General features: G+C 38.0%; 2 protein-coding genes across 2 annotated transcripts in view; both read left to right on the top strand.

Moving 5' to 3' along the window:
• Positions 1 to 1,305: 1,305 nt before the first annotated feature.
• On the top strand, positions 1,306 to 7,538 carry LOC113495829 (vitellogenin-like). The gene is given in 8 exon segments (XM_026874800.1): positions 1,306 to 1,399; positions 1,632 to 1,997; positions 2,000 to 3,833; positions 3,941 to 4,154; positions 4,245 to 5,214; positions 5,311 to 6,186; positions 6,299 to 6,485; positions 6,601 to 7,538. Coding segments are annotated over 8 exon segments (5,286 nt in total). The 5' UTR covers positions 1,306 to 1,368; the 3' UTR covers positions 7,409 to 7,538.
• An 890-nt stretch (positions 7,539 to 8,428) lies between these two features.
• The window catches only part of LOC113495826 (trehalase-like), a 63,889-nt gene continuing 57,667 nt past the window's right edge, over positions 8,429 to 14,650 (top strand). The window contains exon 1 of the mRNA XM_026874794.1: positions 8,429 to 8,615. The gene's annotated coding sequence lies outside the window, so the exon portion shown is untranslated. The remainder of the gene's footprint in view (positions 8,616 to 14,650) is intronic.

Raw genomic sequence — 14,650 nt, 5'->3', positions numbered from 1 at the left:
TAAATTTTTCAAGTAAATAGCGGAATTGGGGCCTTGAACCGCGGTGCAACGTCTCCTACATTTAATCGGTGCTCTGCAAAGCAAAGCAAATCGTCACGCACCAAAACTGTAGAAGGGCTATCCCAATATTGTAAATAAAAAACTAAACGTTTAAAAGATCACACGGGACGTCCATAGGTAAATCATGTTGTTTTCAGGAACAGTTCAATAAAGTTCGCATATGAGAAACACGTTTATATCAAGATAAGCCTAGAACACGCTTTACCCGTGTTTCAGTTCGTTAACCCAATAGTATCATATAACAACATCAATAACGTCAGTTCAGAATCGCTGCATCGATATTACAAGCTCAACCAAATTATGTAAGGTGCTACGATGTTTCAACCGTCTACGATATCTGCTACATTTGCCACGAAAATCACAGCATTTATCTTAATCTGAGAGTTGTATTCATTTGGTCGGATTATAGATGCAACAATGTTGAAATCCGATTCACTTTCTTGATAAATTTTCCGATATTTAATACGTCGCTAGTTTAAATATACGTACAGCAATCTGCAGGTCTGTTTGATGAACTTTGTAAACAGTCTTCTGTTTCTTTTTTCTTTCAGTTCTTAATTCTTCTAGCAATACACCATTACACATGAGTAAGTTTTGTCTTAATACACATAATGATCTAAATAATCACTTACAAAATTATATATTTTGTCATGTCCAATAATCATAAACAAAAACTGGATTGGGTCATTGAAATTTTTCGATTTCAGTTGATATAACACATCAACCAAGACCATAATAAATAAGAAGAAGTAGAAAATAGGAAGAATAAGAAATAAGAATGGTTCACCATAAATATAATGCCTAAAGTGACTGCACAAACTAACGATATCTCGACCTTTAACTGATGTTTTAGTACCAAATGAACTAATTATATCACCTGTGAAAATGTCAACTATAACAAATAGTTATTAAGGTTTAACTTGGTGGCAGACGATCTGACAGATGGTTAGATGGACGGACAGTGAAGCTTTAGTAATAGGGTTTCATTTTTACCCTTTGGATACGGAAGCACATAACAAACAAATTTTGTGGCGTTGAAAGTAACGTTGAAAAGTCATTGATAAACAACAGGAGGTGCCTAGAATAAGGCCTAGTCTAAGAAATCTCAGATAAGTGAACTATCGACTCAGTCAGTTTCAACAAATAGATGCAACAACATTGTAACTATCGATCTAAGTTCAAGGGGTCGGTCTTAGCCCCAGGTCCACGTGTACAAAACTTAGTATATAAGCTTGTGACCCTCGTTTGATTGTCAGAAGTGCACTTCTCCAATAACCATCGAGTAACGGCATCCCTGAGGACTCAGATATGAAGTTGTTGGTATTGGCGGCGTTCATCGGTGAGTTCTTTTAAAATATTTATTTTCGCATTGAATAGAAGACAAAATACATGAAATTAATTTTAAAGACATAACTTCCAGATTTGTTAAAAGTAAAAATTGTTACAATTATAATGAAACAATTAATTTTAAAATTGTAATATTATATGCAATACATTTTTCCGAAACAATTTCAATAAACTCTTTAAACCCCGCTTGGATGTAGTACAATAACATAACATTATATTTTCAGCCGTCGTCTCCTCCGGGAGACTGAGCGAACAGCGACTGGACTCCCTAAGTCAATGGCCATGGCAAGTCGGCAGACAGTACCGCTATGATGTGAACACCCACGCTCTGGCACGTCTGCAGGAAGGCGCCAGCTCTGGCAACGCCTTCAGGGCTCAATTCATCGTCCGCGTCAAGTCCCCAGGTGTCCTACAGGTCAAGCTGGAAAACCCTCAGCAATCTCACTTCCACCAGCAGTTGCCGAACAACATGGCCCTGCCCTCAGACCTTCAGTATGAAGCCGTACAGAATCTGGACAGGCCATGTTGTTCGGCAACTGCTGGTGGAAGTGAGATTGCTGAGGGTTTTCCAGCTTGACCTGTAGGACACCTGGGGACTTGACGCGGACGATGAATTGAGCCCTGAAGGCGTTGCCAGAGCTGGCGCCTTACTCCAACCATGTGCACAACCATCACGACAGCTACGACAGCGAACGCCAGCAAGGACTGTTCAAGAAGATGGAGGCTGATGTGACCGGCGACTGTGAAACTCTTTACTCAGTTTCTCCAGTAGCTGCTGACTGGAGACGTGAGCTGCCTCAGTTTGCTTCAGAAGAAGACCCCATGCTGATTACCAAGAGCAAGAACTATGGCCACTGCCACCACCGTGTTGCTTATCATTTCGGAGTACCCGAAGGTGCTGAATGGACGGGTACCGCTCACAGCAAACGCGAAAAGCAGTTGATTTCACACAATGCCGTAACACGTATTCTTGCCGGCAAACAAGGTCCTATCTACAAATCGGAGATCACAAGCACGGTTCACGCACACGCTCACTTATATGGCCAGCAGAAAGCAGAAGTACACAGCTTTGTATCGTTTACCCTGGTCGCCGTTGAGCAGGGCAGTGGTGTTGAAATGCAAATGACTGAGAACAACCGCCAAATCAGGACTCTTTTGTACGCATTGAGCACAAGGCAAATGGCTATTCACGACAAGACATCAGCGTCCTTTGAATCATCTGAATCGCATGAACATGTCCATGTAGAGTTAAATCAGCAGAAGAACAGAGTGCGTCGTTCAGACAACTTGCACCAGTCAGAATTCAACCAGGATTGGAAGACATCCAGCTCTAGCTCCAGCGACTCATCTTCAGCTTACATCAATGATGAGTTACCAAAAATGAACGAACCTGCTTACGCTGCTTTGTACATGAGCGTCCAGTCACGTGGTGACAGAAAACAAAACATGATGAATGCCCAGAAACTTCTCCAGGACCTCGCTCAACAATTGCAAAATCCCAACAACATGCCCAAAGCTGACTTCCTTACCAAATTTAACATTCTGGTCCGTGTAATTGCTTCCATGAGCATTGATCAACTGGCCCAAACTAGTCGCGGAATCGAAGTCGGTAGGACATCGAACAACAACGTTAAGTTGGACATGTGGATGATATTCCGCGATGCTGTCACCCAAGCCGGTACGCCTCCATCTTTCTTGCAGATTCGTAACTGGATAAAGAGCAAGAAAATCCAGGGTGAGGAAGCTGCTCAGGTACTCTCTACTTTAGCCAGGACTCTTCGCTACCCCACCAAGGAAATCATGATCCAATTCTTCGAACTTGCCATGAATCATGAAGTCCAACAACAGGAGCGTCTGAACACTACTGCTTTGCTCGCTGCCACTCAATTCATTCGTATGGGTCAAGTGAACAATGAGACCGCCCATTCTTATTACCCGTCTCATATGTACGGTCGTATGGCTCGCAAGTACGACCGGTTTGTAGTAGAGGAGATCCTATCACGGCTTTCTCAGCTGTTGAAACAAGCTATCGAGAACAACGAAAGGAGCAAAGCGCAGGTGTACGTAAAAGCCATTGGCAACTTGGGTCACCGTGACATCTTATACGTATTCGCACCTTACTTGGAGGGTCGTATTCAAGTGTCTACGTACCTTAGAGTTCAAATGATTGTTCAGCTCAAATATCTGACCATGCAGCAGGACAAATATGCTCGTGCTGTGCTGTACAGCATCTTAAGAAATACTGCTGAGCCTTACGAAGTACGAGTAGCTGCTATCCTTAACATATTCATGGCTCACCCCACCGCTGAAATGATGCAAGTTATGGCACAGATGACCAACGACGACCCCAGCATCCAAGTACGTGCTGCCCTGAAAAACGGCATCGAAACTGCTGCGAACTTAAAGGACCCTCGTTTCTGGCACTTGTAAGTTATTTTTTTATTTTATCCTTGGTATAATTTACTTTTATGTTTCATTCAAAGAAGCCATCCCATTCAACCTATGATGATTATATTTTACTATTGAATTACAGAGCCAGGACTGCGCAAGCTGTCAGGAATGTGGTTACCAACGAGTACCTCGGTATGCGCTACTCCAACCTCTACTTTGACGACGGTTACATCAATGATGATGAACAGGAATACTTCCGTAAAGCATCATACATCGGAGGTGACAGCCACGCCATCCCCAAGTACCAGAGCTACTATTGGAGAAACAAAATCGGTGGAATGGCTCTAGAAAACTTGGTAAGATCAGCTAAGAAAAGGAAAACAAACCACTTCTTGTACACATAAATAAGGAGTAAGCCCCGGTAACATAATATTCCTTATTTTCAGATCAGCACTTCGTTCTCCAACACCCAGGACATAATCGACTACATCAGACAAATGATGTGGGAGCCGCAGAAGTCCAACGCCAACCACAAATACTCAGCCAACAAGATTTCAGAAATGTTGAGCTTGAAACGTGAATCACAAACCCCTCTGGAAGGTGCTTTCTTTTACTCCATCTCTAACCAAGAGAGATTCTTCAGTTTTGACGAAAACGATCTTACAATGCTCGCACAAAACATCATGGATTACCTCAAAGAGTTAGAAAAGGGCGTCGAGAAGCATTACACCAAGGTCTTCAACACCAACCAGGTGTCTATTATGTTCCCGATTGCTAACGGTATGCCGTTCATCTACAAATACAAGGAGCCCGTTGTTATTCACGTTCAGGGCAAGGCTAAAGGTAAAATCGATCGTGATGCTCAAAGCAATGAATTCTCAGTTCTCTTGAACAAGGAACTGCAATTCACCGTCGCTGGAAACATTGACGGAAGCGTAGGGTTCATTGACACACTGAACGACCAGCTCGCCAGTGTTGGTATTGTGAGGAAAATGCAAGTGAACGTTCCCGTCAAAATGAACGTCCAGATGGAATCTGGAGTGTCCAAATTGAGGGTTGAACCTCTTCGCCCTGAACAAGACACACTCATTGTTCACTACAGTATCTGGCCCTACAGTGCCAACCAAAAGAAGGACTCTTTAGTGCCCAGCTCGCAGGACAAGTCAACCAAAGTTGTAGAACGCTCCAGAAAGGTAGTGTCCACTGATGTTAAGTTTGGTCAACAGACAGGAACTATTTTCCAACTTCAAGGATACTCCTACTCCTCGGACTTCAGGAACACTGGAAACATGATGCAGATTCTGTACAACATGGACAACCTCTTAGCTCCCAAGGACATTGCTACAACCCACTACAACTTACGTTACCTCGGAAAATCGTCACAAAACAAGGCTCTCACTTTAACCGCTGTTTACGGTAACTATTTATTTACCTTTTTATTTACTTATTTTTTATTAAACAAAAATACATCATGTAACACATTTAATTAACTTAACAATACAATTTTTTCAGATCAATTCTATAACCAGAAACAGAACGGTCAGCTGGGACAGGCTGTTAACATGAACGACGTGACCCCCAACAGTGGAGTTCGTAGGGAACAGATGGTTAAACAAGTGTCATCAGGCATCATCAACGCTCAAGCCCGTGTAGTAGACGTCAGCGCAACATTCGAGGGATCCCAAAAACAGGAGTACGTCTTAACTGCTGCTATTGCCACTAGCCCTGTAGATGCTAAGATTCAAGGCGCCTTATTTGTGGCTAGAAACTCAGCCAAGCAAGGTAACGAACAGATCAACACTGTTTTCAAGGTGAACAGGCCCGAAATATCGTCAATGAACTTCCTGGAACTCTTGAAGAAAGACATTAGAATGACCTACGAAGTAGACGTTAAGTTTGGTCAAAACGGCAACATCCACATTCAAGGAAACACTGAACGTACCAAGTGGTTCACTGAACAACTTCAGAACCTCCCTCTGGCTAAGCTGGCCCAGCAAGAAATCGTTAATGGCAACCTTTACCAATACGCTTCATACGAAATGCTAATGAGGGCTAGTGCACCCAACAGCTTTAAGTCTTCAGTGACTTACAGGAACCTAAACCCTGCCTTGATAAACACGACTTACCAAGTGTACCAGATCCTGAAGCAATTAAACTTGAACACTGAAGTCAACCCGATGAAGAGATTGGGTGAGGGTAAACTGCAAATAGAAATGGAAACGTCCTACATTGACAACATCCTACGGTTTGAGATGACGTCGCCATATGAACTTGTTCGTATGAACAACATCCCCATCCCTTCGTTCACACCTTACCTGGTGTCTACTTACTGGCCGTTTAGCTGGAACCAGCGCATCATGAACTACATGACCAACTACCAATACCAGCGTAAGTAATACAGAGAAAATAACAATTTGCGGTTTACGTAAGAGCAAAAATACTTTACTGGAGATTTCAAATTTTATAGCAAAACAATTAACCTTACCTCTATTTATTACAGCTTTCTGCGCTATTGACGGCAACCGAGTAAGGACTTTCAGTAACCGTACATACGATTACCAAGTTTCACCGGCCTGGCATGTCGTGATGCAGGAGGAATCCAACTACAACCGTGGAAAATGGGACGAGCTGGTCATCCTTGCAAGGAGACCCACCCAAGAGCAACAACAGATCTACATTTCATACATGTAAGTATTTTTAAATACAAGTCCCTCAGTGGTTAAAACGAATATATAAAATCATATAACGATTTATCTAATATTTCAAACAATTATTTATACTAATCACAAATCTTATTTACAGAACCGAAACCGGCAAGAACCTTGAAATTGAAATCCAGCCCTCAGCGTCCACCTACAAAGTTCAAGTTAACAGCAACAGCAAAAAAATCTCTGAAGGCGAACTAACCATGTACTGGGATGAAGTTGCCGAAGCTCCTCTCCTGCAATACTTCACTTACCTCGACGGTGTACTGATGTTCAACATCCGCAACGGCCGTCTCTTTGCCATGTTCGATGGCCAGCGCCTGGTTCTCACCACCCAAGACTACCGTACATCCACCCGTGGTATCTGTGGTATCAACAGCGGTGAACCACGTGAAGACTACCAGACTCCTCTTGGTTTGGTTGACCTTCCTCAGCATTACGGAGCTTCTTATGCTCTTGATGTCGAGATCGACCCTCGAACTCAAGAACTGAAGAAGGAAGCCCAACAGAAGGCCTACCAGTCTACTCCCAAATATACCGCGATTCTGCGCTCAGACCAGGAATGGATGAAAGCCGTACAATTGACAGACCAGGAATGGGGTTCCCAAAATGTCTACAGAACCAGAAGCTACCTGAAGCAGGTAGGCCAATGCCAGGTACAACAGCAGGTGCAGTACCATGAGAACCATGGTGAGATCTGCATAACCACGACGCCTTTACCGTCCTGCCAATCTCACTGCCACGGCGAGGGCTACAAAGTCCAAGCCGCGCAGGTAATCTGCAGGCCTAAGTCAGACGAGCAGTTCATGACCTTCAGAAACCAGATCCGAATGGGCCAGAACCCTCAGGTGTCTGGAGTACCTCAAGTTGAACAGTTCAGGGTACCAGTATCGTGCAGAGCGTAAAACAATATACTTCATTGTTTCAAACATGTACGACTGTACATAACTTAATGATTCTCAGCGTGAATAAGGACTTCGATATAATTATATAAATATTATATGTATTATTATATATTTATTATTATTGAATGTGTACCAGATTTGGCGGTATAATATATATGTATGGAAAATTTATCTATTATATGTAAAATAATATTATCTTATGTATTGAATGTATCGACTGTAACTTTTTTTGTATTATTATATAAGTAGAATAGAATGTAATGAGCAAATAAAGAAAAACCAAAAAAAAAGAAGATACTATGTATTGTGATATTAAAAATAAACCATAATGAAAATATTTTTTGTTTCTGTTATAAGCGCCACCTAGTGAACATGTAGCATAATTGAACACAGCGTACGCCTATTTGCTTTAAAGTTTCGGATAGTTCTATATAATGTAAGATAGATGGCAGTGATTGACTCGCGACTAAAAATCCGTTCAAAACTATTTCATATTATTGATGTCTGGTTTTTTATGACGAATATTATTCTTTTTCAGAAATAAAAGACATCTCCTGATAACCATAAGCATAACATAAAATTTTCTAAATACCTAGTTGACAAATAGGCATCACAAAGCGTCACCAGTGATAGGTTTTTGATACAATAAAAACATTAAAAGCTTACTTGCTTGTATCTCACTACTTTGATAAATTTTAATCCAATTCATAGCATAAAGTAAGTGCTTTAAGTTTTAAATTTACCATATCCTGGCGCTGCTGAATAGATTTCTGCAAGATTTATGCTCCATAGTCAGGATTATTCGTTGGTGCTTAACGCGAATTACACTATAACTAATACTATTTAAATATCAGCGTCCTTTAGAAAAATAAGGCAAGCCACAAGTTAAATCAAATGAATCAATCATACCTGGGTTTTCAAAATAAAACTGGTTTTCTTGCAGCGCGCAGCGCCACCCCGTCTGTCAGTTCAGTTTTCGTTCCAGCTGTTTGTTAGTCAATGTCATCGACTTGTGCAGTATTTACGCTGTGAATTTTCAGTGTTTCAGTATTAATTATTTAAGCAATTAGTGATAAAACGCGGTAATCAATTAGAAAATTTAATATTTACCAAACAGCTTATTCCGAATCTATTTTGTTTAAGAACTCGTGTTTGTTTTTTCAAAATTCGAATGCCGATTTGCTTCCTGAAGGCCCATTTATAAACTGTAAGTGCCAGTGATTTCTTTAATTTATTTGATTAAAACTGAAACGTTTTTAAACCTAGTATTTAATCTAATAAAGACGCATATTTTGGATATTAAATAGCATTGAATTTCTGACCGGCTTGGTTAATTTGTGACGTATTGGTTCAGTATTCCAAACAATCAGTAAAAATTTGTTTCAAAATCTTCAGGATGATTGTAATCAAGCTATTGCAGAAAAAAACTTAAATTAAAAAAAATCTTTCGTGCCTACTGATTACTGAAACAAAGTTGTTGTACTGCACTGCAGCAGAACTTTGTTTACATTTTTATTAATGGATTTAAAAGCCTATCAAACTGACTTTATTACTATATGAAATGCATCTAGGATGATAAATAATAAAATAAGTAGAATAGATAGAATAGTAATAGTAATAGTAAATGATTTACAAGAGTGTTTGATCACCAACGCTACATTGCATCTGAAATATTTATATGTTGCGATACCATGATCCATGCTTTCTATTAATTTGCCTAAATTACCTTTAGTTCATGTATGTAATGAATTTATAATCATTTAATATGTTTTTAATAAATTTGTCATGTTAAATTATATTTATTTAAAAAAAAAGTATTAGTTTATTTCGTTAGTCTATGATGTTCGGTAGAGAAAAATGTGACTGGGTGGGAATTTTGAAAAAAAGAAGATGAAAAAGGCTTTCTGTTCGGACATCTTGTTGAATGAAATGAAAAGTTGTAATTGACGAGTGTGAATAATGTAATCATTATTCAAAGTACTTAAGCAGATTTAATAATTTCCTGAATACTAACACGAATTGAGAAAGAGTTTGTTACATGTATATAAAACATTTTGTAATGAGATCCATCTTAAGTAAGTTTAAAATTAAGAAAAAAATGTGCTTAAATGTGAATTTGTACAACATATTATAACCCGGTCCTTTTAAAGACAGTATGACAGCAAAACTCAATACCATTTCGGCATTCATCCTTATAGTTAATAAAAGAACATAATACATTTGTACTGAAGCCAGATAAAAGAAAACAAGACATGATTTTTTCTTTGTTTTGATTAGGTAATAATTCACATTTTAATGCACCAAGTTATATTTTAATTAATTACTTTATTCACAAGGTTATAATTATAAATATTGTGTTTATTTAACATAGACATGTTAGCATTTGACCTAGTATACAGATAAATGGTTCAAAGATTAGTTCAGTCTTACCACTGAAGTAATTACTCTTTTGTCTAGATTTCTAGAATTTTGCAGAAAAGTCCAAATTCCATTTTATGAACTGTTGGAGTTTGCACATGTTTACATGGAAATATTTATTAAGGTATTTATGGAAGTTTTTTAACTTGTGACTAACAACTTTTACATTGTATGGATTTGATCTCTAGTCGGGGAAAACATGCTTAGTCCCCAAAATGTTATCAGATCAGGATATTTTATGACTATATTATTTGGGTTTATGTGTAACCCCTGAAATCAACAAGGATTCAATACCAAGTTTCAAGTCCTAAGTGCGGGACGGACTACTCAACAATTTTTTTTTCCTATGATTTAGGTTTCCATAATATATTACAGTTAAATTGCCTAGTTAATTATTTTTTATGAGGATTGACTCTAAAACGTTAATAACACAGGGGTCTGTTAGCATTAGGTCATTAATCATGAAGCTTCTTTTTAATAATGTCATATACTTAGAAAAAATGATAGATAATTATATAATTATCGGGTTGAGTCTGAATGAGGCTGTTACAGTACTATAAAAATTGGCATGAGAAAGGGGAGGCCGTGCAGTGGGAGGACAAAGGCTGTAGATGATGTTGATGATGGCATTAATACACGATGATCACATTATTTTATACTGTAGTAGAATATTAATGTTCAAAAGAAATTGAATTGTACTTTCAGTAACAACTTACCAGCACCTAAATCATCGTTTATTTTCCGTTTAATGATAATTTTCCTCAAACCGTTTGTATGTTGTAAATAAGTTTGTTGTTGCGTAAGTTATGCGTCACAGCCGTGCCCCTCCGCGGCGCGCTGTGATTGGTCGGCGCACGTGACCTCCAGCACGCATGCAATGCGCGAGCGCAACTGGAATGCAAGACAAAGTAAACGTGATTCTTGAGTACCACGGATGAGAGAAAGGAGTTATTATTTCTGATGTGATGCAGGCCTTTTGGATTTGATTTAGTTTGGAAGTTATGGTAGAGTTAGATTAGTGGTTATTTTAGATAAAGTCAAGGATTCAATAATTGTTAATAATTAGAAATAAAACAAAGTTATGCAACGTATTATATCCGAACTCTCGTTTTTCTAAATATTAAAAAATCGTCGCTGGCAAAGCTAGAAAACGTTGCTAGTTAAGTCTTTTTAACTGACTTCAAATAATTTAATGTGAAATAGCAGAACTTTGGTCACTTTTTGTTCTTAACGAAATATTTAGAACTAATTGTTAAGATATAGAACTTTTAATCCACAACATGATTTACTTATTTATAATTTGTCGGTCAGTCTCAATCTGCTTCGGGTACTTTAAAGTTTCATATTGCCATTAATGAAGTACTTAGTTCAGACATTAATTCAAGAACTATTTATCACAATTTTTACAAATCGAGCCCCTAACATACTTTGTCTTCACTTAATTTGTCATCCGTATAAATATATTATCTAGTGGATAGTAATATATTATCTACTCGTAAATGTTACCAAAACAGTTTTTGACACATACATGCAAGTTATCACGTCAGCAATGGCTGACGATGTCTTGCCAATTTATGATGTCCGCAATAAATACGTATGTTTGTACAGCCATACATGTCTACTGTATTAATAACTTTATAAAAATGTCTTTCAAGCCTATTGAATTACAATTAAACTTATGAATTTTGGGACAAAACCAAAGTCTTTTGGCTAAAAATGACCCAGAGCTTAGTTTTGGAGTAAGTTCATCACTCATTTCAAAATGAACTAGTTAACAAGATTACAGTTACGTTTTTGGGACAGCCTACGTGATGGACGTAACGTATGCAACTGTGCATCTGCTACACACTGACTCAGCACTCGAAATATATCCCAATCAAACAAGTATTTTCCTTCTACTGTTTATTTTGAATCACCACTTATATTTACTAGTTCAACGCTATGGGATTCCCCTTTCAAGTGTCCAGTAAACTTTGACTGATATAAATTTAATTGGTGTATTACATGTAGTTAAACACAAGCCATGGCAAAACACAGGTACGCCGAAAATAAGAGGCACAGGCAATATGAAGGAATAGGAGAGTTGAGCAAAAAAGAGAAGAAAGGCGAACAAAAGTTTTGCTAGTCTGAGAATGACAACGGACTAATCAAATTAGGCATTGTCCTCAAACATTTTCAGACAAAACAAAACAATTGTGTTTTTTTTTTCACACATTTGACGCAAATTCGTTTGTTTTCTTACGTCAAGCCTTATTCTGTCGAACCCACTGCGTCCTAAATTTTCGTCTCTATCTCGTAAACTATAAGATTCAAAACAGCGTATTCCTATTATATTAATATTCCTATTAAAATTAGTTCTATTGTACCAAGGCTGTCGCTTACGTTCTGGCCTGTATCAATTTGTTTTTGTCTCATCTATTATATTTCATTCTTGACAGGTACATCATTAATAACAATTTCATACTATAATGTGATATTAGCATCACGCTTAGATGGTCCTAAATTAGTTGGAGCTATTTTTATTGAATGTTTATTACTCTTAATTGTAATCGATGGTATCTTGAGGTTATACTTATACGCAGGGTTGCCTAATAAGGAAGCTTTCCTTTTTAATTAAGAGGATAATTTAACTATTAAAAGTATTTTCTCCTCAGTTTGCATACAGTTTGAAGGTAGGATTTCATTTTCTGCCTCACATTTTCTTAAATTGATTGAGCCAGTCTTCGGGCATAATCCTCATAATATATTGAATTACAAATTATCCATCGTACAGTGTCACGTGTTGAAATTCTAGACCGAGACAGCATAATTAAAGCTATAGCTTTTACAACGATGGTTATGTCATCGAATCTAAGAAACCATTGAAGGCATTACTGGAGCACGCATAATATTTCACAGAAACATTTAGTTCTATCACGCAATGCTAGCTGGGTCATACTATAATTATTTAAACGAAGATGCTATTGCGGTTTTGTTTAAAAACCGTCGCTCTATATAATTCATTCCTTATCTCAAGGTTTCTAAACATTTCGTCATGTACGAAGGCGAACAGATTCAGAACAAGCATTCGTGGATCATACAAATCCTTGTCCCACGCTTGATAGAGCCCGTAGATCTGATGTGGTGATCTACACCACTCAGCTACTCGGTGCGAGCCGAAGTAAGACGTAGAACTGCACAGTGTAAAGCAGTATCTCTTTTGCACAATTGTAAACTTCTTACTTTTGGAAGTGATGATAGCAGAAGCATAATAATAAATGACAGCCAAAAAACTCAGTCAGAGCCACCGGCCGCCGGTTTTAGATATCTATTGTAATTATGCTGTAAGTGGGTATGTCATTTAACTCCTAAAAGGTTGAACCCAGGACTACCGGTGACGCTCTGGATGGCTTAGAGTTACACAGCAGCCCAGTCAGAAAGAAGTTGCGCCGTATCAACTCATCATTGGTAAATATATTTATATTACGTAAGACTGGGACTGTCTTACGTAATAGGTAATAGTAATCTTAAGAATTTACCACTGATCCCAAATGATATAGCATCTTCAATGGGTGGTAGACCCCTAGCAGTTAAGATTGTCAGTATTCTGATTGGTCATCAATAAACATACGCATTTGTTTCCTGGGTTCATGTTGAAGTCAATAACTTTCATGTTTTCATATTCTTCAGTATTTCGTCGCAGCAATCTTTGATTGGCTCAAGGTCAAATTTCAATCACTATAGTTCAGATTTGGAAGTCAACAGCCTGTTATTGATTTAGTAAGTGGCCATTATGGCCAGAAATTGATGGTAGTGTGGGTTATTTTTGTTTTTGAGTGAGTTTTTACGGGCAAATTACAGGAAATTTTAAATAAAAATGTTGGAGAAAATCTATGATCAGTTCCTCCTCTTCATGAAGCACAGCTTGTCTTATAGATGATACTATCTACATACAAATATTTATCTGAACGTTTGGGCTACAAAGATAAAGACAAAGTTATGTCATTTGACGAAAGGAACACCATTTCCGTATATTTCAAGTATTTTATGCCGATGTGATTAAACATTTTCCAAGATTGTAAAAAAAATATAAAATTGCTGTTTTAATAAGTATCCATTTTTCTAAAATAATTCGAGCTCTTATATCAAAAATATCTATTTGCGCAGTCGCGACATGTTCTAACGGAAATTGCCAGTGTGTACTGCAAATTGCAATCAATCTCTGACATCTGCTGTTTATGATAACAACATTACTTTGATAAAGGCTCCATGTGTCTTAATTACTCTTCAGTAAGAGTCCACGGTATTCGTGGAATATTTAGATCGTAAATGTAATCTGATATGTGGCGTTTGTTGTATCTTAGCATTTTTGCTTTGAAACTACTGGAAGGCATTCTACTCATTTTCGTGTCGCTTCTTTCATATTTTGGGACTGTTACTGATCATTTTTGTGCTTTAGGCTCATTGGTAATTGTTAGATTTCTGAAACCCGACAGATTGTCCTATGATCATGTATTAAGAGCCTCTAATACTGGCTCGACAGTTCGACCCCTTCGCCGACTAGTCCTGCTATATATAATAAAAAATGCGTTGATATATTATAATATATGTGTGAGTAAACTGTTAGTAAATACATATTTACGCCACACCATAGTTATAATAAAAGGCGGCAGAGCCTTGCTTATCCAATCGTAACAAAGTCCTAAGTGCTACATCGACAAAAAAAAAGTATATCTTTTGAATTTCCTGAAAATGTCTATAGCTCACTTTCAAATTGGAGAGCCCTAAAGCATCTGTAATCCGCTAAACTAAGTCACAAAGCCAGGGCTATGCAAATCCGTTAGG

The sequence above is a fragment of the Trichoplusia ni genome, chromosome 7, assembly GCF_003590095.1.
Source record: "Trichoplusia ni isolate ovarian cell line Hi5 chromosome 7, tn1, whole genome shotgun sequence".
Taxonomy (NCBI): domain Eukaryota; kingdom Metazoa; phylum Arthropoda; class Insecta; order Lepidoptera; family Noctuidae; genus Trichoplusia; species Trichoplusia ni.
Note: the sequence above shows the minus strand (reverse complement) of the source record. Positions and strands in the feature narration are given on the sequence as shown.